Genomic DNA, 24,912 nt, shown 5'->3' on the forward strand with positions numbered 1-24,912 from the left:
TTCGGCTTCCTTGGTGTTCCAACACCTCAACCACCAGTTGGGTCTTGTTCTTGGGTCCCAGGGAAGTTGATTAAGGGTGATGGTGAATGGTGATACTCTCCGGAATGACAATTCGTCGTCGAGAACCCCCGGGTCCTCCTATGGAGTTCTACATGAAATAGACTTTAAAAACCATTGATTTTTAGTAGAGAGGGAAGAAGGAAGGTAGTTGAGCAAGTTGCAGGTGAAGAAGATAGGAAAAATCATAAGAGAAATGGTAGGAATTGGCCTAAAATTGGCCGGTTCGAAAATTAAAAAAAAAAGGTTTGGTGTACCTCATGGTTTTACGAAATGGGGGGGGGGGGGGAGAAAAGTGGCCTTCCTTTTTCTTTTTTCCTACTTTCATACCCTTTAAAAATCTGATAGGTCCCCACTTTTCTATTTTTTCTTTCTTTACTAACTTAACCCTTAACCCAAGCTTCCCACAATCTAAAGTTCACAGCTTCAAACATCCATAACCATATCGTTATAATTCGAACTCGCAAACGGCTTTCGCCTATGCGTTCGTGGATTCAAGATCTATTTAAAAACACTAGTTGTAACTTCGAAATATCAACGAAAGATAAAGATTGATTATGAAAATTCCAACTTGACAACTAATCAATTACTAAACTTATAATTAGTGGAATTAAAATTAATTAATAAAGATAATGTAATCGTGAAATACGAATTTAAATTACGAAATACGTAATAAATGGTGAAATTCCAGGGATGGGATTTCACATTGCCATTGAGCTAGGTGTATAATTCTATCATGCGAATTACTTAACAATCTTAATAAGAGCAGGCAGACCGTATCACCATTGCTAATTTTCTTGTCGACTAGCCTTCATGCACGCGCTCGCATGCGTGCATAAGGCATTTTTTGAATCACGATGTGCTACGTACGACTTACATATTTTAAATGTATTTATATGCGTAAATTGATAAAAAGAAAGCCAAATATTTGAAGTAAATGAATAATCTTAGATCATGCTAAAAGAAACACCTTGTTGATGCACAAAATCCGGAGGATCTTGGACCAACGTAAATCCGACCGTAAATCACATAAACGCCCAAGAACACAAAGATGTATCGTGGTTCATCCCAATGTTTGGGCTACGTCCACACTGATGTTAATTATATGTATGTATGGATTACAATAATAGATCGACAAGGGAGCTCTCTGTGGATGCAACACTTGCCATTTTGCTCTCTGTTTGGCTGAGAGGGTACTACCCTCCATTTTGAGGATTGTTTCCTCTGAAGGTGAGGCTAAATGTCAAAGTCCTCTAATGAGGGTGAGGGAGAGTCCATTTTATAGAATAAGGGCTCACTCCCCTTTTACATTTGTCATGGGCTTAGGGATGATGCCCAAAGACGAGGCCCAATATATGGTACCAACAGGAGTCCCCCAAGTCTTCAGTCAAGAGAGTCTTTTGGCTGGAGACTTCAAATCCAATCCATGTACGAGCCGAAGTGGCTAGATGTCTTGAACCAGTACTCAACACAAGGCAATGCTCAACATAAAGCAATACTCAGCTAAAGGTATCACACGTTACGAGATTGCTCGGCTGGAGGCGATGCTCGTTGCGAGGCTGCTCGGCTAAAGGCTATGCTTACGACAAGACGGTTGCTTGGCTGGAGGCAATGCTCGTTGCGAGGTGGCTCGGCTCGTGGTATTCCTCATTGCAAGTATCTACTTTATGTAGAAATGCACTCATTATGAGTTGATTCTCGACATGATTCGGGTTCGCTTGTCGGGTTCACATATTGGGTTGTTTTATCAGCAACAATGTTGATCAGTGGATCTAGTTGCTCAATTATTCCTGATAATAAATGATAGTATAAGTATGACCGTATAATGAATAAATCAAATTGACAAAGTTTGTCGAGGCAAAATATTGTGCTATGTGCCTTATATAAATAAATAATTTATTCAGTCTTGTGGTAAATCACATGTTGTATAAGTTACATAGTTTAATGACATTCACAATATTCTTAGGTCAATAAATATTGTTTAATAAAGTTTTACCCTACCACTTTAAATAATGAAGTCAGGAATGATTAAAGATGCAATAATAAAATATTAATAATAATAAAATAATGGTAAGGAACCCTTATCTTTCTCCTGGATCTTCCCGTAGGTTTTTCAGAAAATAGGCAGGGAACATCCACTTCCTTTCATGATGAAAGTTTCATTGTTGGTGGGCATCTTCTTTATGGTCGATAAAAGCCATCGATCATGATAATAAAGATAATAAAGTTCTTTATCTTCTTCCAGTGGTCGATACCCTCCTTCTAGGGTCAGCCTACAGTGACCGGAAACAGTCTATTGGTCACGACGACGTCGTCATCTTCCTCTTCTTCTCCAATCCACTAGAACCAAAAAGCTGATAGACCCATCAGCTTTCGCTACGTGCGGGAATCGTTATAGCTCTGCTCATGCTCCGGTATGTAAACAGTGATTGGCTGCTCACATAACTTTGACAACACCAACAGCTCGGACTCTTTCTCTCACAAAATCTGGTCTCAACCTTCACATTCATCCATGGTCATCGTCCCCGTATGCTACTCTGTATCCTGCTCTATATCATCCCTTCACGTCTAAAGGGATCTGCCATATTGCTGCTTCCTATGACTCGCAAGTGGAGTAAACAGTAGAAAAGATGCGTTGGTCGAAGGGACAGGAAGCAAGATCCCAGATCTCGTTGGGGTGAGAAAACAAACCCTCGCATACGAGTTAACAAAACACTAGGCAGACATTTAGTCAGAGGCAATAGGAGGCATGGATCGTCGTGCGGGAGGTATGGGTGGAGACTGGAGTGAACACGAAGGCTTCAAGGTTGAAGCTTTTTTTCAGCTGAAGACTTTCATGAAGCAAACACATCCCATCCGTAACTGAATCCACTTGGAATTTGGCACGAATCTTGACGATAATTTGATGGGCTTCTTCTGATTGCACAGTGAAATAGCTCGGAAGAACAAAATCCCGCAGAACTTGGACTTACTGGAGAAACAGGGGGAACAAGGGCAGTTTGGGAAGAGGAAACATTTCGGCCTATTTGGATGCAGGAATTGGGAAGGATTGGGGCAGTGGAGATGGGCTTGACGAAGGCCTGGTGAGGTCGAGTTTACCAGCTTGCGGAGAAAGGTATTTTCTCTGCCCAACCACTTCTTTCCTACCGCCGAGAAAGACTTAGGTTAGAGTCTTTCTTGCTTCCACATGTTTGTGCTCGATATTTTCCATTACTGAGACAGATGGAGAGAGAGAGTTGGGCGTCTCTTGGTTTTGCAGATCCACGATGGACAGTGGTGAGGTTTCACGGTGGTGAGATGAAAAAATGAAAGAGAATCGACATAGCTTTTCGTGTCGTTTCCCACAGATGGCGCCAAATGTTGATGCACAAAATCCGGAGGATCTTGGATCAATGTAAATCCGACTGTGAATCACACAAATGCCCAAGAACACAAAGATGTATCGTGGTTCACCCAATGTTTGGGCTACATCCACATTGATGTTGATTATGTATGTATGTATGGATTACAATAGATCGACAAGGGAGCTCTCTGTGGATGCAACACTTGCCATTTTGCTCTCTATTTGGTTAAATGGGTACTGCCCTCCATTTTAAAGATTGTTTCCTCTAAAGGTGAGTCTGAATGTCAAAGTCCTCTAATGAGGGTGAGGGAGAGTCTCTTTTATAGAATAAGGGCTCCCTCCCCTTTTACATTTGTCATGGGCCTAGGGATGAGGCCCAAAGACGAGGCCCAATATATGGTACCAACACATCTCATAAACCAATTAAAGCAGCTGAATCCACATAATAAAATCGGTCTCTATTGAATTTATATTAAGAATAGAGAAAATAATATTTAATAAACAACTGATTGAATCACATTATTGCTAACTCATTGTGAGGCTAAGCCCACCCCCTACCCCTTAGTGTAGATAATATCATTTGTTCAAAAAAAAAAAAAAATCATTTGACAACTAATTTGATTACATTATTATCTACGTGTGAAATACATTTTTTATAACCAGCATTACACGCCTCTTAAGATGTTTTGAACTTGTTTAAAAATACAGAAAATAAAATTTAATGAACAACTGATTGAATCACATTATTGCTAGCCTATTGTAATGTACTAATTATTAAAATAAAAAATAAAATAAAAACTGTACAAAAAAATTTAATCATTAAAAAAACACTGTTAAAATGACGAAAATACCCTTACCACATTTGATGCATTATTTTGGGTTACTTTTAAATTTTTTTGCCTGAGGAGCATTTGATGCATTGGGGAGCATTTGATGCATTGGGCCCTTGGCTTTATATATAAAATATACTCAACAAGTTGGGTTTGATTGGTAAGCCTTATCACCATTGCTAATTTTCTTGTCGATGTACACAACAAGTTGGGGTTGATTTTATAGAAATGCATTATTGCAGATAATCATTGCAAAAATGAAACCAATTATTTGATGGGAGCAAATTGTTTATAAAGTGATGATGCATCCATTCCATCCTAGGAATTAGGATAGAAGGGTTTTTCATGAGGTCAGGTATCTTTAAATAGATGATGTTTTGAAAACACATTTTCTTCCAACATTGTTCTCATTGGCTTTACAATACGGGGTTCTACATCGGCCTCATACACTTTCAGAAATTCCACATCACTGCAAAAGATAATTCGGACAAAATGTTTGGATTTTTTTTGAAGATTTTGCATGATTCTGATTGCATATAGTATTGCATTTATTTGCGTCTCAAATGATATAATGCACCGAGAGTTATTTCAATGTAGAGATGTAATTTTGGGATTTGACTACAATGATACTTCCTACTCAGTGTTAAAAAATTTATATAAGATTTAACCGTTATAAAATTCCATTTGATTTCTATATGCATGATCTAACAATTGATTTTCTAGACGACCTGGTGATACGTACTATAGAAAGAAAAATGTCAAATTTAAGACGTAAAGGTCACATATTTTGAACTGTATGAAAAGTTTCAAAATCTAACTTTAGAGGGGGGTTGTAATCGGCCAAAATATGGGGGTCGGGTGAGGATAAACAAAATACCTCTTTCATTTCTATAGTTCTACTTCAACGAGGAAAATGTAATCTATGTCATTTATTATTCTCTTTAAACAAGATTAATATCTTAGATTTGATCAATTGAAGAACTTTTCAACCAACAACAAATGTAAAATGTCAATTCGAATGCATTTAACATCACTCATTACATCGCCAATTGATTTTCAGACTTCAATTATTACTTCTACAATATTCTCTCATTTTGACCTCATTTAAGTATCTGTTTTGATTTTCTCAATTCAAAGACTAAAAAAAGATAATAAAGTGTGGAGAAGACTCTAGTGCATAAATCTGTGTGTTTCTTTTCAAAACTCTATAGTTAATATTTACAAATGCTAAAAGCCCATATAATTTGTAAACTACATGATGTGACTGTTAATGATTAAATACTCCTTTAAAAATTTAAACACGAAATTCAATCATCAACTGTCATATCATATGATTTACAAAATATGATTAAAAAACTAAACAAACTCTTTAGCATTCACCCTTCGTAGAATATACCGTTGATCCTACCAAAACAAGCGGGACAAATAAGAATCCTACCGAAAACGAATGTGAGATTTAAAAATACGAAAAACACTTAGCTGGGCACTGTAATAATTGTAGCAAAATACAAAAACTAAAAACCATGAAATTGTGACAAAAAATTAGGGTTCAAATGTTCAATCATGACCGGAACAAGAGATGCTGTGAATACCGCTCCTCTTTATTTTCCCATATTACCCCTCGACGGGTGGGAAAATCTAAGGTGCCAACACGTGATAAAACAAAAATAATCGGCCACACGATCCTGTGCCACGTGTCGTCTACTCAACGGTCACTCTCTCACCTCCCTGTATTACTTCTCTGGTGCATGGGGCTTCCCATCCCTACCCCTGCCCCCTGTTCTTATAAGCCAATTCATCCTTCTCTCTCCCAGGGCCAGAGTAGAGAGAGAAAGTTAATTGTTTTAGCCAGAAGGTGAGGCCACAATTGCTCGCAAATCCTAAAGAGATTGTAAGCCCTATCTCCTACATATACATATACATATATATATATATATGTGTGTGTGTGTGTATTCTATCTCTCTCTCTCTAAACTTATCTTCCTTTTTCTTAGTTCTTCCTCCTCTGCCTTTTCAGCTTCTGTTTTATTCAGTGTGATACTGATTCTGGTTAACTTTCGTGGAATTTAAGTTGTTTCTCAATTGGGTTTCTCAGATTGCTTCCAAATACTTCCTACAATTCGTCGGCGAATCGAATCGAATCGAATCGAATCCAGTCCAATGGCACCAAAGTCAGGGAGAGGCAAGAACAGGTCCAAGTCAGACAAGAAGAAGAAAGAAGAGAAGGGTAAATTTCATTTCTCCATTTTTGTCCAACTTTAATCACACCTGTAAGCGGTGGATTTCCCTCGTACATAGGGTGTTTCTCTTCAATCCAACGCATTCTGGTTCAAACTCTCATTCTCTCCGCTTTTAGTGTGTAGCTTAGAGCAGTAATATCGTTTGTAATCACGGTAGATTTCTCTCGTAGATAGGGTGTTTCTCTTCAATCCAACGCATTCTGGTTCAAACTCTCCTTCTCTTCGCTTTTAGTCTGTAGCTTAGAGCAGTAATATCGTTTGTAATCAACAAATTTTAATCCCGCTTAAGCTCTGCTTATGTACTAATTGTGTTTTCATGTTTTGTAATTTGCAGTTCCCAGTGTTCTTGACATCACTGTCATTACCCCATATGACACACAAGTCATTCTCAAGGTGCTCAATTGTTCTTAATTAATTCATTTTCTCTGAAAAATATCATATTTGGAACCAAAATTAGCATTATTTTTCAGAATTATTGTAAAACATAAACAAACTATTGGCTAATGATGGTTTTATTTTTACATGAAGGGCATCTCCACTGACAAGATACTTGATGTGAGAAAATTACTCGCTGTAAATGTGGAGACATGCCATCTTACAAACTATTCCCTCTCTCATGAAGTAAGCCTTTTTCAAATTTAATTATTTATTTTACCTTTTCAACAACTCTTTTCATGATATCAGTCCCATTCGTCCGAGTTCAATTGAAATTCAGACGAACGGGACTGATTTTTTAATCCTGTTTTATTAATCAACATGAATTTTTGTTTATGTTTTTTTGGCAGGTCAAGGGGAAAAAATTGAATGAAAAGGTGGAAGTCGTTAGCCTGAAACCTTGTGTTTTAAAAATGGTTGAAGGTAGGCGGATCCTCCAATGTGTCCATTCCAGTAATTTCAGCCTCAAAACCACACTGGCAACCGCCAATATTTTTGTTGCCATTCTCACTTTTGTCATTATTTTAAGTGAAATTACCATTTTGGGTTTTAGGTTTTTTATATTACTAAAAAGCCAAAACTTAATTGTCACATAAAGACTACGTGTGCGATAGTTTAGGATGATCTTCCCAACTAAAATAGCGGAACTTTGAATTTATTGGTCTCAAGATTTTCAATCTTTGCGTGGGGGTTGAGGAGCTAGTAATTCGAGTCATACAATATTTTATTATTCCTTACCTTTTTTTTTTCCGATATTGTTTGGTTATCATAGTCTAATATGTTATGTTGTGAAATTTATAGTTTTAATCGTTTGATACATATACAACATAATATGTTAGACATCTGACTACATGAGAAAAAAAGGTTATATATTTTTTTGAAGATTAGCTATTATCTTAGACATCTGACTATATAAGTAGTTGGAAAATAATTTTCACATTTTCCTTTTAATAACACACTCCTTTATATCTACCTCTTGATTTTTATTTATTTATTCAATTTAAATGTAAAAAATGGAAAAAAGGAGTGAAAATAATTTCTCGAACTTAGAACTATTGATCTTGTCAATTTTTTTTCTTTAAAGTTGGAACATGTTTCAAATTGTAAATTTGTGTACCCATATTTAAAAACGGCCTTTAAAAAAAGGAAAGGGAAAATTAGCATTACTTGTAGCTTAAGTAATTAATTATTTTTTTTGGAAGAAAATAAATAAATCAAACAAACGATTTTGAGGAATTTATGTTTTATTATTTTTCAGATTACATTTTTTTAGTATTTACAATTTTTCAGAGGACTACAGCGATGAAGCCCAGGCTGAGGCTCACGTGCGGCGATTGCTGGACCTGGTGGCCTGCACGACCCGATTCGCCAAGCCCAAACGGTCCGCCACTAACCCGGACTCCAAGTCTAAGAAGAACGGCAATAGGCCTCGGACCAGGACATCGGGCCCTCCATCTCCGTCCGATGCGGGCGATGGCCGTCCGACTTCACCGCATTCCGAACCGTCCTTTTCGGCGATCTCGGAGAGCCTAGGGATGGTCGCCATTCATCCGACGCCGAAGCTCTCCGACTTCTATGAGTTCTTCGCTTTCTCTCACCTCTCCCCTCCAATTCTCCGTGAGTCTCTTATTTTTTATTCAATTTCCAATCATCAGTTTTATCAAATTTACCGTCACGTAATGTTTAGGTCCAATAATGCATTATTTACGTAAGTTCAATACGTGATTGAATCGAAACATTATAGTATCGGTGTATACGATACACCGACAATTGCTCTCATGCTTGGTTCACGAGAAAACATGGAAAATATTCAATTTTTTGTATTGATTTTTCCTCCTCTAATCTAATGGTTCTGTAGATTTGAAGAGATGCAACTTGGAGGATGTACATGAGAGGCGCGATGGTGACTATTTTCAAATTCAGGTATTTTCATTATTACTGCTAGCAATTTTATACGTACTATGCATGTGCTTATTAAAATTTTGAAAAATATAATTTATAAAGAGAAAATATAAAATGATTGTTAAGGTTTTCTGTGACGGCCTTCAAAGGATGACTGTTTTTGAATAATTATCTTGTCACTAAAATCTTATTTTGTTTGGGAGAAAACCTTGGAAGATAAACAATAAAGTTACTTTGTGTGTAATTTCCCACAACTTTTATTTTGGTTATTTTTCTTTGGTTTTGTTGACATGGTTAATTTGGTATCTTCACTCTCTTTTGGTTGACAAATAGAGTTTTGTTAGTAGGTAGTTAGATTTTTTTGTTAGTATTTTTATATTTTTCGTTTTTTTTTTCTTGGTCAATAATGTATTTCAGAGAGACTTGGCTCCATAAAAATTGTGAAAGTATGGCGTATTTACGGCAATTTCTGGAACACTTTGTAAATTTGTTTCTTCACAAAATCCGTTTAGTCAATCACTTCTAATAAATACACGTATAACTTTATCACAGTACTAAAAAACAATTATGCTTATACATCCTAATGCGGGTACCCACCAATCCACTTCCCTCTTAACAACCAACAATTTAATCGTTTGTATAAAAAAATAAATAACCTATAACAAATATATAGTCAATTTGGGTAAAACTAAGTTAATTTCTATTTTATTACCCTCAATTTATCACCTTCAATTATATATATTTATTTTATATTTAAAATAGTTACACGATCCCCACGTGCCTATAATGTAAATGCGTACACCTTTGTACATAGATTTGGCATAGGCACGAGAAAAATATTGTACATATTTAATAGTGTGACAGCCATTTTTAATATTTTGTTTGTGGATGTGCTACTGCAGTGGTCCAACTCACCTGGACTACATATTGGGGAATAAATATTAAATAATACTTTTTTTGGTTATTTGGTGGCTAAGATTTTGAAATCTTTTACAATAAATATTAAATCTCTGTTAGATAGGGGTTGAACAAGTATTACAATATTTGCTACATGTCTTGCAAAGACCTTTTTATTTTTAAGAAAATAAATTCAAAACTAGAAAATATTTGAATCTCGAGTGATTAAGAGCGCTTACCCTACTCTTGATGTGTAGCTATTGATATTTTCTTTCTCAAATCTTGAAAGACGTCCAAATTTGAATTTCTCATTTCGATTAAAAAGTGGGTCTCAAGTTTCAACAACATGTGGGTGATGAGGTCAAGAGTAGGAAAAGAGAATTAAGATTAGTTGGAATAAGGAAAATATTTTATTTCGAAAAAATAAAATAAAAACTAGAAAAGATTTGAATCTTGAGTGATTAAGAACGGTTACCCTATTCTTGATATTTAGTTATTGGTATTTTCTTTCTCACATCTCGAAAGACGTTCAAGTTTGAATTTCTCATTTCAATTAAAAAGAAAAGGACAATAGCTTGGTTGGGTTTCAAGTTTCAACAACATGTGTAAAAGGTGATGAGGTCAAGAGTTGGAAAAGGGAATAATTAAGATTAGTTGGAATAAGGAAAAGAAGCAGCTTGAAATATTGCAACACTTTTTGTAGCTCTTAAAAACTATTATTAAAATTATTTTAAATATTAAGGATATATTATAGACCTAAGCATAGCCAAATTGGCTAAAACGGTATGCTCCCCTCTCCACCCAAGTTTAAATACCCATTTTCCTAATTTAGAATTTTAATTTATATTAGAATATCGCTTGAATACAATAACTATAAAAAAAATAGGGATAGAGCCTTGGTGCAACGGAAAAGTTGTTGAAAGGTCACGGATTCGAGTCGTGGAAATAACCTCTTTGCAAAGCAAGGGTAAAGCATAGACGTTCCCCGACTCTTGAAAAGTGGAGAGCCTTGTTGGCTTCTTGAGGTCGTCCTTTTACGGGCATCAAGTTGTTCACAAAGTTGTTATGGTAATGCTTTGCCTTTCTGAACTGTGATGAATGAATGCAGATTAAGATTTGCAATGGGAAGCAAGTACAAGTTGTTGCATCTGTCAAAGGGTTTTACACTGTGGGAAAGCAGTTTTTACAAAGCCACTCGCTCGTGGATCTTCTGCAGCAGTTCAGCAGAGCTTTTGCAAATGTGCGAGCTTATACTTTTTCTTTTACTTAAAACATCTTAGCAACATACGTTTTTTAGATACTTAGAAGATCTTTGGAATCGTCCCCATCAGCATTTTTTGCACGGTTGGATTTCTGTTTAACTAGATATGATCTGTTAACTTGCAGGCATATGAATCCTTGACGAAGGCTTTTGTAGAACATAACAAGGTTTGGAATGGTTTTGGTGTCGATGTACTTGAGTTGAAATGCGTAACGTTTGAGTTCATTCTTTAATATTCGTGTTCTTTTTTTCTCTTTCTGTATTTGTTTAGTTTGGCGATCTTCCATATGGTTTCCGAGCAAATACATGGCTTGTCCCTCCATCAGTTGCTGAGTCTCCATCGGAATTTCCACCCCTGCCAACCGAAGATGAAAATTGGGGTGGAAATGGTGGAGGCCAGGGAAGAAATGGCGAATATGATCTTCGACCATGGGCTACAGATTTTGCAATACTGGCTTCCCTTCCTTGCAAAACTGAAGAAGAGAGGGTTATTCGAGACCGGAAGGCATTTTTGCTTCATGGTAGATTTATTGACGTTGCAGTCCTTAAAGCTGCTTCAGCAATACGCGGTGTAATAGACTCCAATATGAATGCAAAGGAGACACTGAAATGTTCTCAAGGCTCCGTTCTTTTCGAGGATCACATTGGAGACTTGTCCATTGTTGTAAAACGTGATACAACAGATGCATGGTCAAACTCTGATTTGTCTACCAAGGAGGCTGCGCAGAGGCTTTTACTTAAGGGGTTAACTTCTGATGAGAGCGTAGTTGTTCGTGTAAGTATATATGTATTCGGACCATCCTTGAAAGTTTTTTGTATTGTTAAGGACCATATTTTTCTTCAATATCTGCGGTTAGCATTTAGCATGAAGAGATGAAACAAAATGCTTTTGCAGGATACTTCGTCCTTGGGTGAAGTCAATGTAAGGCACTGTGGATATACTGCAACGATTAAAGTTGTCGGTAACATAAAGAATGGCAACCGCGAGGCTAAAGATATTGATATTGAAGATCAACCAGATGGAGGAGCTAATTCTCTCAATGTTAACAGGTTTGAACTTTTTGCTTTTAATTTTTTAAGATTTTTGCACCGCAGTTCTATCCTATAGAACGGTTGAATTTATTTTCGAAGTAAGCTATTCATCCTTCTTATGGATTCATGCTATATAGTACCATGCATATTATTTCTGTATACCGACTGACCAAATGTAAATTTTTCTACAGCTTGAGGGTTCTGCTTCAAAAGTCTAAAACTGAATCATTGGCTCCCAGTTTGAATGGTTTAGAAACTTCTACGTGTCTGGTTCGGAAAGTAATAAAAGAGAGCTTGAAAAATCTAGAAAATGAGCCTGCCAGTTTGGAAAGATCTATCAGATGGGAGCTTGGTTCTTGCTGGGTGCAACATTTACAAAAGCAGGAAACCGCTGCGGTTAACAACTCTGATAGTCCTAAGGCTGATAAAGAGGCTGAACCGATTGTGAAAGGTCTGGGAAAGCAATTTAAACTTTTGAAGAAGAGGGAAAAGAAAACAATTGGAGAAAGCAGAACATATGACGAGGAAGAAATTGATTCTAGTGAAAGCCGAACAGTAGAGCTAGAGAATGGAGATATCGATGATGAGCCAGAATTGAAACAGTTAATTTCAGAAGAAGCCTTTTTGCGCCTCAAAGAAACGGGAACCAATCTTCACCTAAAGGTTTGCTAGACTTATTTTAACTGTTCAAATTTATAATTGTTTACAAACTGTGTGCCATTCATTGCGAAAAAGAAAAAAAGGTTACTGCCACTTTTTTACGATGTGTAGTTGTGTTTTTTGAGTCATTGAGAGTAACAGTTCAAGCTTTGCTTGTTGTGACACTGGCAGTGTGCAGATGAGCTTATCAAGATGGCACACAAATATTATGATGAAATTGCCTTGCCAAAGCTGGTAATATTCTTTTTCCACTTTGCCCTTAGCACAGAAGAACTGTCTTCTGTATATAGCTTACGATCTAATTCTGTTACTTTATTAGGTAACAGACTTCGGATCACTTGAACTTTCTCCAGTTGATGGCCGCACATTGACAGACTTCATGCATTTAAGGGGACTGAAGATGCGCTCTTTGGGTTGTGTGGTATGGAAGCTCTCTCTCTCACCACCCCATTATTTTTAAGCTTTCTCACTATTGTTTGTTTTTGTACTGGCCTCTGTGCCCGAGTAAATTTGAGTTTGTCTATGCTTATAATTCTTTTCCTGCTCAGGTTGAACTGTCAGAGAATCTTCCTCATATACGGTCACTTTGTATCCATGAAATGGTTACTCGAGCTTTCAAGCACTTGCTTGAAGTAGTCATTTCCCGTGTTGACAAAATAACTGACTTATCTGCGGCAATAGCATCAACCTTAAATTTTCTACTCAGAGGTTCTGTGGTGGAAGATGACGCCCTCAGATTGCAATGGTTACGATTATTTCTATCCAAAAGATTTGGTTGGACACTGAAAGATGAATTTCCGCACTTGAGGAAGTTATCAATTCTCCGAGGACTTTGTCATAAGGTATTTTAATTTTGGCTTGTGAAGGTCACTGATATTAATCAAAGAACAACCATAATCTTTACGTTCCCATTTTCCAGGTTGGTCTAGAGTTGGCCCCAAAAGATTATGACATGGATTTCCAAAACCCTTTCAGCAAATACGACATTATTAGCATGGTTCCAGTGTGTAAGGTGTTATTCTGTTCATTAGTCCCTTTGTTTTTACCCTAGCTTTGGTGGATTTCTAATATTTATCAGTTCATTATTTTTATTTCTTCTTTGACAGCATGTAACGTGCTCTTCAGCCGATGGGCGAAATTTGTTGGAGTCATCTAAAATTGCTCTTGATAAAGGAAAGCTAGAGGACGCTGTTAATTTTGGAACAAAGGTACCACCTCTATATTAATGAGAAATTATGCCATCCCTTTCCTGGTACTGATTCCGTCTTGCATTTGAAGGCACTAGCAAAGATGATAGCTGTTTGCGGTCCTTATCATCGAGTTACAGCAAGTGCTTACAGCCTTGTAGCAGTAGTTCTTTACCACACCGGTGATTTCAATCAGGTATTACTCTCTTCACTATTACGAATCACACATATTTTTCTCCGGCTTTTCTATATATTGTTCTTACAACTTTTGCTTTTCTATCCATTGTTTAGGCGACCATTTATCAGCAGAAGGCTCTGGCTATAAACGAAAGGGAACTTGGGCTTGACCATCCAGATACCATGAAAAGCTATGGGGATCTGTCCGTTTTCTATTACCGTCTTCAATACATCGAATTGGCTTTGAAGTAAGTACTAACATATTTCTTTGAAATCTGTTCCTCTCTCTGCCTTTTATGGTTCTGACTACTGATTTAACGTTGTGTATTTGTTTAGGTACGTAAATCGTGCTTTGTTTCTTCTTCATTTTACGTGTGGTCTATCTCACCCTAACACAGCTGCAACATACATTAATGTGGCTATGATGGAAGAGGGCATGGGAAATGTCCATGTTGCTCTCAGATACCTGCACGAAGCTCTCAAGTGTAATCAGAGACTGTTAGGAGCAGATCATATACAGGTCTCTCTTTCTCTTTCTCTCTGTCTGGGTGCGCTTGCGTGCATCTCTGTTTTACTTTTACTGCAAAGACCTTGATTATATTAATTTATCGTAAGCTGAACTTCTTACATGGTTTGCTTTGTGCCCTTTTAGACTGCTGCAAGCTATCATGCCATAGCCATAGCTCTCTCATTGATGGAAGCATATTCCCTCAGTGTGCAGCATGAGCAAACAACACTTAAGATACTTCAGGCCAAACTTGGACCGGATGATCTTCGTACTCAGGTTGACTACAGAATCTTTACTTTTCTGTCTATACTTGATTTATTTGATTCATCGTGTGCTATTGGCCTTCTCTGATACTCACTACAAGAAATGAAGTGACCATGGCTTATCTTAGACATTTTTTGAAGTTGCAAAGTCAACATGTTAACTCGTTATATATTCCTAAGCAGGACGCAGTTGCATGGCTTGAATATTTTGAATCTAAATCTCTGGAGCAGCAAGAAGCAGCCCGAAATGGATTTCCGAAGCCAGATGCGTTAATTGCAAGCAAAGGTCACCTTAGGTATTAATATGGTATTCCCAAATTACTTTGTTCCAAATTATATGATAACACGGTTGGGTGCTAACTACTTTTTCCTCCTGTGCAGTGTATCAGATCTCCTAGATTTCATTACTCCTGATCAAGATTCGAAAGTAAATGATGCACATAGGAAGCAGCGCCGCACAAAGGTGGATACGTATTTTCTTTTACTGTCTGCATTCATCTCTGATCCTAATGCTAGCCCAAAATTTAGGCATAAATATTGATGTTACTGTAAAATGATATAAGTTTATCTTCCACATTTGATATGCTTACATTGTTTCTCCGTATTTTCAGGTACATCAGTCGAGTGATAATATCCCTCCGGCACACCAAAATGCAATAGCTTATGATGACTTGCCAAATCATGGCGTGGAGAACACTACAATTTTGATAGATGATAAAACTGATGCAGTTGAGGACAGATCCGTTCATCAGGACCTGGAGGAGAAGGGTGATATTTCTACAAAAGGTTTGTCAGTTACGAGCATAACTGTTGAAGAAACAACTTCAGATGAAGGCTGGCAAGAAGCTAATTCGAAGGGTCGGTCTGGAAGTACTGCTACTGGCCGGAAGTTTGGTCGAAGAAGGCCAGAGAGTGAATATTCAAATTTTAGAGAAAGCAAATACCGGAGGGATGTCATTTCTCCACCACGGACTTCAGCTCCTAAGAGTTTTCCGAGTGATTTGTATTCACCAAAGCAGTCAAAGGTTCGTACTCTGAGTGCAGGAGAAGATTCAGTTAAACTTCAGTCCAAAATTTCTGTTTCTAAAGTCCCCTCTATTCCAGCAACTACGAATTTGGCTTCGAAATCTGTATCTTACAAAGAAGTAGCTTTGGCACCTCCAGGTACGGTTCTAAGGTCACTGCACGATAAAGTTGAAAGCTTAAGTGTGGAAAATGCTGAAGCCGAGACATGCAATACTCCCGCTGAGACTTTGAAATTTGAGGAAAGCATAGGTAACTCTGCGGTTGAAGTGATTCCAAATGACGGGGAGGAAGGAACAGGTCTTGCAAGTGCATCCCAATCAGAAGATACAGGCCCTGAAATTGTAGAGGAAAGGTCGGGAGAAAAAAATGGAAGTAAGCTTTCAGCAGCTGCTGAACCTTACAATCCAAGACCACTAACAACTACTCTTCCTCTAAATCCGGTTGCTGTTACAAGTCTATACGATGTGAGAGACAGTCAAGTAATGCTTTCAGCGCCAGTGCTTCCCCCAGTAGCTGCTAGAGTTCCTTGTGGTCCTCGGTCGTCACTGTATTACAAAACCAATTATTCCTTCCGCTTGAGACAAGGTGTTCAGAAATTTCAAAGATCTGTTACAGAAAGAGGGGGTTCTGGTCCTCCAAGAATCATGAACCCGCATGCTCCTGAGTTTGTTCCCGGGAAAACTTGGCATGTGGATACTCTAGACGAATGTGCATATGTTGCAACTGAATCAAATCCTTCGCTTGAAGTTAGTGGGGCTGCAGAGGAGGAACGACAAGAAATTTCCAGTAGCAAAGCTGAAGATGGTATCTTGAGAAAGAGCATCTCCGATTCTGAGAAATCCGAGCTTGCAAGGCAGATGTTGCTCAGCTTCATAGTAAAATCCGTGCAGCAGAACAAGGATCCTGCAAATGAAAGTAAGCAAGGGAATCAATCAGATGCCATTGAAGATGACAGTGCGATAATAAAAATTCACTATGGAGATGAAGGAAAGAGGGACTTGGTTTCTGAATCCGGTGGCTCGGAGCAACCAACAGTAACGGATGTAAAGAGTAAGGAAGGGGGGGACGCTGAAGGATTTACACTTGTGACGAACAGGAGAAGAAGCCGGCAGCTGAGAAGCGGGGTAGCGGGGTTGTACAATCAGCAATCTATCTCGGCTTCTGTTCATTGAATATACAGATCATAAACCTGAAAACGACGTACCAATAAGCATCGTTCTGTCCTCCTCAAGTCCCTCACATAACGCATCATAATGTAAAAAGTTTCTCAATTTTTTTGAAGAGAAAACAAGGTTCTTTTGTTGTCGCAATCAGTTCTCGAGTTTATGTTTTGTTTCCTATTTTTTCAGTTTGATGAATAAAAGTCTGTTCGTTCTCAAGTTCGGTGCCGGTGGTATCATTGTATCATAATTTTCCTAATGATAAGTAATGGAGATGATGAGCTGATTTTATTTATTTATTTTTAAGAGACATTTTCAATGCAACTTCAAACTCAAATACGAATGTACGCTTGAAGGAGAACATCCTGAATAACGTTAGGAGGACTCTCAGTCCAAACTAATTAATGCATCACCAATCGTTACTGCAAACTGAGTTAGATGATCGGCAACCCCATTACAACAAGGTCAGATCAATCCATAACGTTACTCTTGCGGCTGCAATTGAGGTTGAAGAATAGCTTTCAATTGTGAGGACCGGTGATAAGAGGTTGGACAAGTCTCCATATTGCCAATTGATTTTACGGTAGAACCTCAACTTTCTTCATCAATTACCACTCATGACAGCCCCAGAACGATAACAAGCTACAACCCAGCTGTTAACGCAAATAACTCCACCTGCGCTGCAGAAGAAATCCTAGCCTTCCGCCAAGCCGCAGCAACCTAATTGCACCGTCCACATTAAATTTGAACCATCGTTTACCTGGAGCTAAACACCGCTACTGGATCGGACGTCGAGAAGGAGAGCAGCAGAACACCAAGCTTGCCGGAATTCATGGTACCAGCTGCTCACCTTCGCCATAGCCTCCACAGGGCTATCTCTTCGACCCTCCCATAGCAGCGAGTTCCTCTCTTTCCATATTGCCCACAGAGACGTCATCACCATATATACCAACATCCATCCCTTCCATTTCATACAGCTACAGCAACCATTCTTGAAATGAAATTTCCAAACCATGCCACCAGTATATTCTTAACGGGACCTGGGCAAAGGAACATTTACGCAAAGCATGATGAACAACAGACTCTTCTTCGACACCACATCTCAGCCTTTCCAACTCAATTCCAACGCATTTACATTGTTCAGATGCACCATGTTATATACTTTTTGTTCCGAAAGCATGTAACTACCATAAGAGACTGTATTCTACGGACCCAACCCTAAACCGTCCAAACTATAATCCACCCCATGCCAACGTCCCATTCTGTTCACTGTTTATGCAGCAGATAAACATTATTTGTAAGGGCAGTAATATTGTTTGTATAATGATCATCACAACCGAATACGGTGAAGAACCAAACGAAAGAATATTTCCTTAATTTTTAGATTTTATTTTCTGATGATTGTTACAAATGGAGACGGACGTAAGTAAGTAAATAAATAAATAAAGAGCATTTGGACGGCGTGGTGGTCGGTTAGGCTCAAGAACTCTAGAACAAAATTAGCTAAAATTGGAAAAAGGACATATTCAATAATTAGAGAGTTGATTTGCGTTGAATAGATCAGTCAGCTTATAATGGATTAGCTTAATTTAGAGACCAAGAGAAGATGGTTAATTAAAAAAGATGGTTAATTAAAACAATTTTCAAACTCTTGCGTAACAGAAAGCAACCAACTCTCTCTTTTCTCGTCCTAATTAACACAAGTAACTAAACACCTGTGAGAAAATCTCCTCTATCACAATTGACTTTTGTTTGGCTTAAACCGAAGCTGCTCCAACGAAAATATTATAAGAGGCTCTTCATTGTGATTAGCAGCACTAGCAGCTGTTTACAGTGCTTAATTTCTTTGAGGAATTAGGGTTTTGTTTTGAATTACTATAATTTAATTGATAGAAAGAAAGTTTCAGAGAGAAATGGGAGTTAGAGGGAAAGCAGGAGGAAATAAGAAAGAAGAGTCAGTGGCAGTGGCAATAGACAAGGACAAGGGAAGCCAATATGCAATCAAATGGACTGTTGATAATCTTCTTTCCAGAGGCCAATCTCTCACATTGCTCCATGTCAAGCAAACTGCAGGTTCCAACCAAAGTAAATCTCTCTCTCTCTCTCTCTCTCTCTCTCTCTCTCTCTCTCTCACACACACACACACACACACACATATGCATGCATGATTTTTTTATATTTTCTATTTTTCGATCAACTGAGAGGGCTGACGTTAGCTAATCCAAACATTGCGAATATAAATATCGCTAAACTAATAGCTAATTTGCAGCATGCGCAATCATGTTATCATCGTTCTTTGCTAGAATTTTTTGGTTCATTAAACCTGAGAGTAGTTGTATTGATCATTTTGTATACGTATTGACCACAATCAAAATTCTGTTTAACATTCACGGGGTTTATAGCTCTCCTGCTAGGTTCAGAGTTCGATTCCCCTCGTCTAAATATCGCATATATATGTATTTATATATATAGCACCTGGTTTAATGAAGGAAAAATGTTTATTAAAAGTTAACAATCGAAAAGTCTAAATTAATATAGTTTACTTTTCTTCTGATGTTCTTGTATTATGGTTTACGTAGCTATGCAATCGAAGGAGGAGGCTGGAAAGGTGTACCACAATCCATCTGATAATGAAGCCAAGGAACTATTTCTTCCATTTCGTTGCTATTGCACTAAAAAGGCTGTAAGTCATGCTTTTTAATTACTGCACCTCATTAGATTTTTTTCCTTCACGTCAGAATTTCATCTCCTTAATTATTATGTTTTGATTTTTCATCTGCAGATAAAATGCAAGGAAATTATAATTGAAGACACTGATATTTCTAGAGCACTCGTAAACTATGTTGCCATTAATTTATTTGAGGTTTTGGTTCTTGGGACACCATCAAAAGGTCACCTTTTGAGGTAAGAGATTATTTACTCTTAATTATTTCTTATCATTGTTGCATCTTCTGTTCTAACATTACCTCAAAAATCTTGTTTCACAAAAGGTTCATGACCACAGACGTTCCAAGCACCGTGTCAAAAAGGGCACCCAACTTTTGCACAGTGTACGTCATTGGTAAATCAAAGATTTCATTTGTCAAATCTGCTACCATTTCGGTACCCCAAAGAGCTCCGCCACCAGCTAAGCAAATAGAGCACCAAATCAGCACAGCTTCGGAAGAAAATAACGCACAAATCGTGATCTACAACCCTAAACCTAGAGGTTTGTTTCTGCTATTCTACAGCATGCATTCTTAATTAATACCTAAGAAGAATGCTTAATTTTGTCACTACTAGTCACTCAAGTTTCTTTGATTTATGCAGCCCCAGAATCACCACGGTATCCAACCGAAAGGACACAGTATCTACCGGAAAGGCCACATTATCCACAACGTAGCGAGCCAAAAGAAGAAGAAATCATGTAAGCTCTGATACATTGATGACTTGGGGGAGAAGTTTCGTACATGTTTAGTTAGTGATGCTCAAAAACTTAATCATTAAAGTTATATAAAACTAAATAAATATGATTCAGGTCACCATTCAGTAGAGGAAGAAATGCAATGAACAAAACGTATGAGCTCCCACCAGGCAGTGATATATCATTTGTCCGCATTGGATTGCCAAGCATGGAACGCGTGTCTGCTAATTTATCCTATGATACCATGTCACCAGGAATGGTCTCTAGATTGTCAATGAACTCCGAATTTGACAGCAGAAGCTCTACTTCTACGGCGTCTTATTCTGGAACAAAATTTATTGACATGAGCTCTCCACAGCGCGATTTCTCATCATCCTCTTTCGAAAGTGGAAACTCATGGCCATCATCACAGCAGGTCATCATTAATTATGAGTGATTTTCACGCACATTTATCACAATAATCTGTATACATGAAGATATAGGCGAGAGTATTAATAATTTAATTTCCCTGAAAATAACAGGATGATGTGGAAGCTGAAATGAGGCGGCTCATGCTGGAGCTCAAACAAACAAGGGAAATGTACGCCACAGCCTGCAAGGAGGCAGTCACAGCAAAACATAAGGTATGGACACGAAATGTGATTCGGTCTTTTTGATCTCTCTCTCTCTCTCTCTCTCTCACACACACATGCACGCACGACGGACACTCAACATATAAGGTTATACGTTTTGAAAAGTGCTAGTTATTTGTGACTTGAAACACTAGAAATTAAAATATAAAATACATATACTTGGATCCTGCATAAAGAAACGAGTCCAATATGAAATAGATATCTTGGTTTAGAACACCTGTTTGAGTACAAGTTCTGTTGACATATCACCGTACAGGCAACAGAAGTTAACCGATGGAAACGGGAAGAAGAAATGCGATTAGAAGAGGCACGACTAGCTGAGGAAGCTGCAAGGGAACTTGTAGAAAAGGAGAAAGCAAAATGTAGAGCTGCCATTGAGGCAGCAGAAGTGGCTCAACGGGTTGCTGAACTGGAATCGCGGAAAAGAAGGAATGCAGAATTGAAAGCCCTCAAAGAAGTTGAACAGAGGAAGAAGTCAATAGATCCAAGAGCATATGAGCTCAGGTACAGGAAATACACAATCGAGGAGATTGAAGCGGCAACATATGCTTTTTCGGAGGGTTTCAAGATTGGAGAAGGAGGCTATGGGCCGGTATATAGAGGTGAACTGGACCACACACCGGTGGCAATAAAAGTTTTACGTCCAGACGCAGCACAAGGACAGTCGCAGTTCAAGCAAGAGGTTGAAGTACTGAGCTGCATAAGGCATCCAAACATGGTTCTGCTTCTTGGAGCATGTCCAGAGTATGGCTGCCTGGTCTATGAGTACATGGCCAATGGGAGCTTAGAAGACCGTCTCTTCCGGCGAGGCAACACCCCAGTTATTCCTTGGCAGATAAGGTTCAGAATTGCTGCCGAAATTGGGACAGGGCTTTTGTTCCTTCATCAGACCAAGCCAGAGCCCATTGTTCACCGAGACCTAAAGCCGGACAACATTTTGCTAGACTATAACTTTGTGAGCAAGATTAGTGATGTAGGTTTAGCCAGGCTCGTCCCTCCATCAGTAGCCGACTCTGTCACTCAGTATCACATGACATCAACGGCCGGAACATTCTGTTATATCGACCCAGAGTACCAGCAAACGGGAATGCTTGGAGTAAAATCTGATGTCTACTCACTTGGGGTCATGCTTCTACAACTAATAACTGCCAGGCCACCAATGGGTTTGACTCGTCATGTTGAGCATGCTATTGAGAGTGGGACTTTCCTCGACGTTCTTGATCCTGCTGTTCCTGATTGGCCTGTTGAGGAAACAATGAAGTTTGCTAAGGTAGCTTTGCAGTGTGCTGAAATGAGGCGAAGAGACAGACCGGACCTCGGGAAGGTTGTTCTACCCGAGCTTAACAGATTGAGAGAACTTGCTCAAGATAGCTTGAACTGCGCCATGTTTGGTGGCGGTGAAGTATTAGCAGCAAAACAAGGCCTCAGTTCCACAAGACAAGTGAGTTTCATAACGTAGAACTAGCACTGCACTTGCATTAACTGCACATACCAGTCATATATATTCTTGCAAGGCAAGCATCATAATACCATTGTTTTCTGTTTCTCAACATTTATTTATTTGCAGGATGTGATAAGTGACGCCAATATAACGCGATCCGGATATGAGAGCTCAATGAGTCAATCGAGCACATCTTCTTATCCCGGGAGATGATTATTCTCGGGTCTAATATAAAACTCAAAGCAGTTCCCACTTTCTTGAAGCTAACCTTGTTTTCATATCTCCAATTAATTGGAAAAGTCAGCTGAATAATCGGATTATTGTTCAAGAATTTGTTAGTACAGTAATAGTAGTTAAGTTGTTGAACCTGCGCAAAACTTGTTTATGGAAGAGAAATCAGTTGTGCAATAAGAGTTAAATGATTTCTTTTTCGGAAGCGCATGTGTTACAATAGATTTAGTTGATCAGAAATCTTCTCGGTGATTATAAAAATATTATTCTTTTATTGTAATTATTTTAGGATTCCCTTGAACAAATGGGTGTCAAAAACCCTATATATATAGGGTTTTTATTAGTTCCGCCTCATTTGGTATCAGAGCCAAGTGAGTGGTAGTAATTGAGTTATCATATTTTTAATCACTACATTTGGTCATTATTCAGTTTTCATTTACAGCTTATCTTATTTGTTAACCTTCTAAGTATGATTGTTTACTCTCAACCCAAACAGTAAGGCGTGTTCCAAACAATAAGTTCATAGGATTGGCATGAGCGGAGAGGGAGCTTAGCAAATACGCAAGGAAGGTAATAGCTAGTAAGATTTTCTGCATATTGAAAACCTGCATTTTAAACAATATAAGTAGATTATTTAGATCTAATTCCACTACCAGCACTAGCTCCAGAACCAGTTTAAGTAGAATTCCAGACATAGTAAATGAAGAACAAAAATTAGAATTTCAAATGGATGACAGTGTCGACTTTGGAGATTGGAATATCCCCAAGGTTTCTAGTAAAAACATTTACAAAAAGAAATGGTCAGTAGGCTCTTTTGGAAGTGAACACCACGTCAAAACAGTTGAAAAAGCTTATCCTCTTAGTAAAGAACATGAAACTTGTCAATTATTCACACCAGAACAAATCAGAACTCATAGAAAAGATGATTACAATTACATTCACATAGGTCTAGTCCAAATAGCAGTCAAGCCCTTAACAAGAAGAGGCATCAATACCTCTATTTTGTTATGTCTCCGAGATGCAAGATTCACTGACTTCAGTGATAATATTCTTGGAATGATTGAGTCAAGTCTTTACAATGGACCAATTCATTTTGATTGCTTCCCAGATCTCACAATAAGTCTTTCAGACCCCCACATGCTGAAAGCACTCACATTAAACATAAAAACTTCAAGGTACCACGTCCTTGAAGGAGTCTAACCATTAGCTGTAATTTTCAGAGTTTACTACAAAGTCACAGGAACAAACATGAACTTCCAAGCCTTAGTTAAAAGTCCTCGAGACCACACACTCTTGATACAAACCAATCAAGAAAATGCCAACATTAAAATACTCAGGACCATTAGGTGGTCAAATATTAGTCTACCTTCAGATTGATGCTTGATCAATGAAAACAAACCAGTTAGTATTCAAAATAGTTTAATCAACCTAGACAATATAGAACAATATTTTGACGAAACAGTTAAAATCAACTTTGACCGTCCAACCAGAAAATCTAGTGTTCACTTACATGAGTTAGCCCAGTCACACAAATCTCTAGAACCAAGTAGGAATTCTTTTTTCTGGATCCACATCAGCCGATATGGTGGATTGAGATCAAAATTTAATCAATAGAAAATTAAAAGCTGTAGAAACTAGCTCAGCAGTCACCCAGCAAGAATTAATTAATGATTTGATCAACATCAAATTAAAATCGTTAGAAACAATCTCTTAGGTAACTCACCCACGATACCAGCCTAACACTCATAACCAAGGAGAACAAACCTCTCCAACATAATCCGACTTCGAAGCAAGTCAAATTAACCACCAATTACTCGTACTAAATAAACCATTCAAAATTCGATGGAAGAAACTCAATGCTGACATCAAAGCAACAAAAAATATTCCCAAAAGAAATATTTTTCGAAATAAATATACAAAAGAACAAAAAATTGGACATTTACAATAAATGGACTAATTTCATGAAAAAACATAGATTTGAAGTATTTTTCTTCGATTTCGTTGAAAAATATTACGAGTCTGAAAAGAAGATAGAAGTCATCACCAAAAAAAATTGGATTAAAGAAGACAAAACTATAGTCTCTTCTAGTCACCCTCCACAAGAAACAATTTTAATTACAATTGCAAACACACAAGTATCAGCCACTCCTTTCAAACTTCCAAAAGAAGATGCAAGAGTCAAGCCAGTTATTGAACAAAACAATGTTACAAACCAAAGTCTACACACC

The 24,912-nt window shown here is 37.9% G+C and overlaps 2 protein-coding genes across 7 annotated transcripts; both read left to right on the plus strand.

The window, feature by feature from the left end:
- The first annotated feature begins 5,996 nt into the window (after window positions 1-5,996).
- LOC103436078 (protein REDUCED CHLOROPLAST COVERAGE 3) lies at window positions 5,997-17,196 on the plus strand. Of its 6 annotated transcripts, none has more exons than XM_070816711.1 (25): window positions 6,005-6,121; window positions 6,325-6,456; window positions 6,804-6,862; window positions 6,998-7,090; window positions 7,255-7,327; window positions 8,195-8,521; window positions 8,763-8,827; window positions 10,812-10,943; window positions 11,090-11,131; window positions 11,236-11,739; window positions 11,860-12,014; window positions 12,188-12,659; window positions 12,828-12,890; window positions 12,976-13,077; window positions 13,205-13,498; window positions 13,576-13,668; window positions 13,763-13,864; window positions 13,935-14,039; window positions 14,135-14,268; window positions 14,357-14,540; window positions 14,673-14,804; window positions 14,975-15,087; window positions 15,173-15,254; window positions 15,403-15,816; window positions 15,896-17,196. In XM_070816711.1, the coding sequence occupies exons 2-25, from the start codon at window positions 6,390-6,392 to the stop codon at window positions 15,938-15,940; spliced, it is 3,852 nt and encodes a 1,283-aa protein (XP_070672812.1). In that variant the 5' UTR covers window positions 6,005-6,121; window positions 6,325-6,389; the 3' UTR covers window positions 15,941-17,196. The 6 variants fall into 6 exon arrangements, with proteins under 6 accessions (XP_008372710.1, XP_070672812.1, XP_070672813.1 ...); XM_070816712.1 differs by having other exon boundaries at window positions 15,956-17,196; XM_008374488.4 differs by having other exon boundaries at window positions 5,997-6,121; window positions 15,403-17,196.
- A 1,462-nt stretch (window positions 17,197-18,658) lies between these two features.
- On the plus strand, window positions 18,659-22,986 carry LOC103436161 (U-box domain-containing protein 52-like). The gene is made up of 9 exons (XM_070816713.1): window positions 18,659-19,062; window positions 19,557-19,660; window positions 19,760-19,881; window positions 19,968-20,185; window positions 20,287-20,383; window positions 20,495-20,795; window positions 20,902-21,003; window positions 21,269-22,453; window positions 22,580-22,986. The coding sequence occupies exons 1-9, from the start codon at window positions 18,891-18,893 to the stop codon at window positions 22,664-22,666; spliced, it is 2,388 nt and encodes a 795-aa protein (XP_070672814.1). The 5' UTR covers window positions 18,659-18,890; the 3' UTR covers window positions 22,667-22,986.
- Window positions 22,987-24,912: the final 1,926 nt, after the last annotated feature.

Source organism: Malus domestica, chromosome 17, assembly GCF_042453785.1.
Source record: "Malus domestica chromosome 17, GDT2T_hap1".
NCBI classification, from domain to species: domain Eukaryota; kingdom Viridiplantae; phylum Streptophyta; class Magnoliopsida; order Rosales; family Rosaceae; genus Malus; species Malus domestica.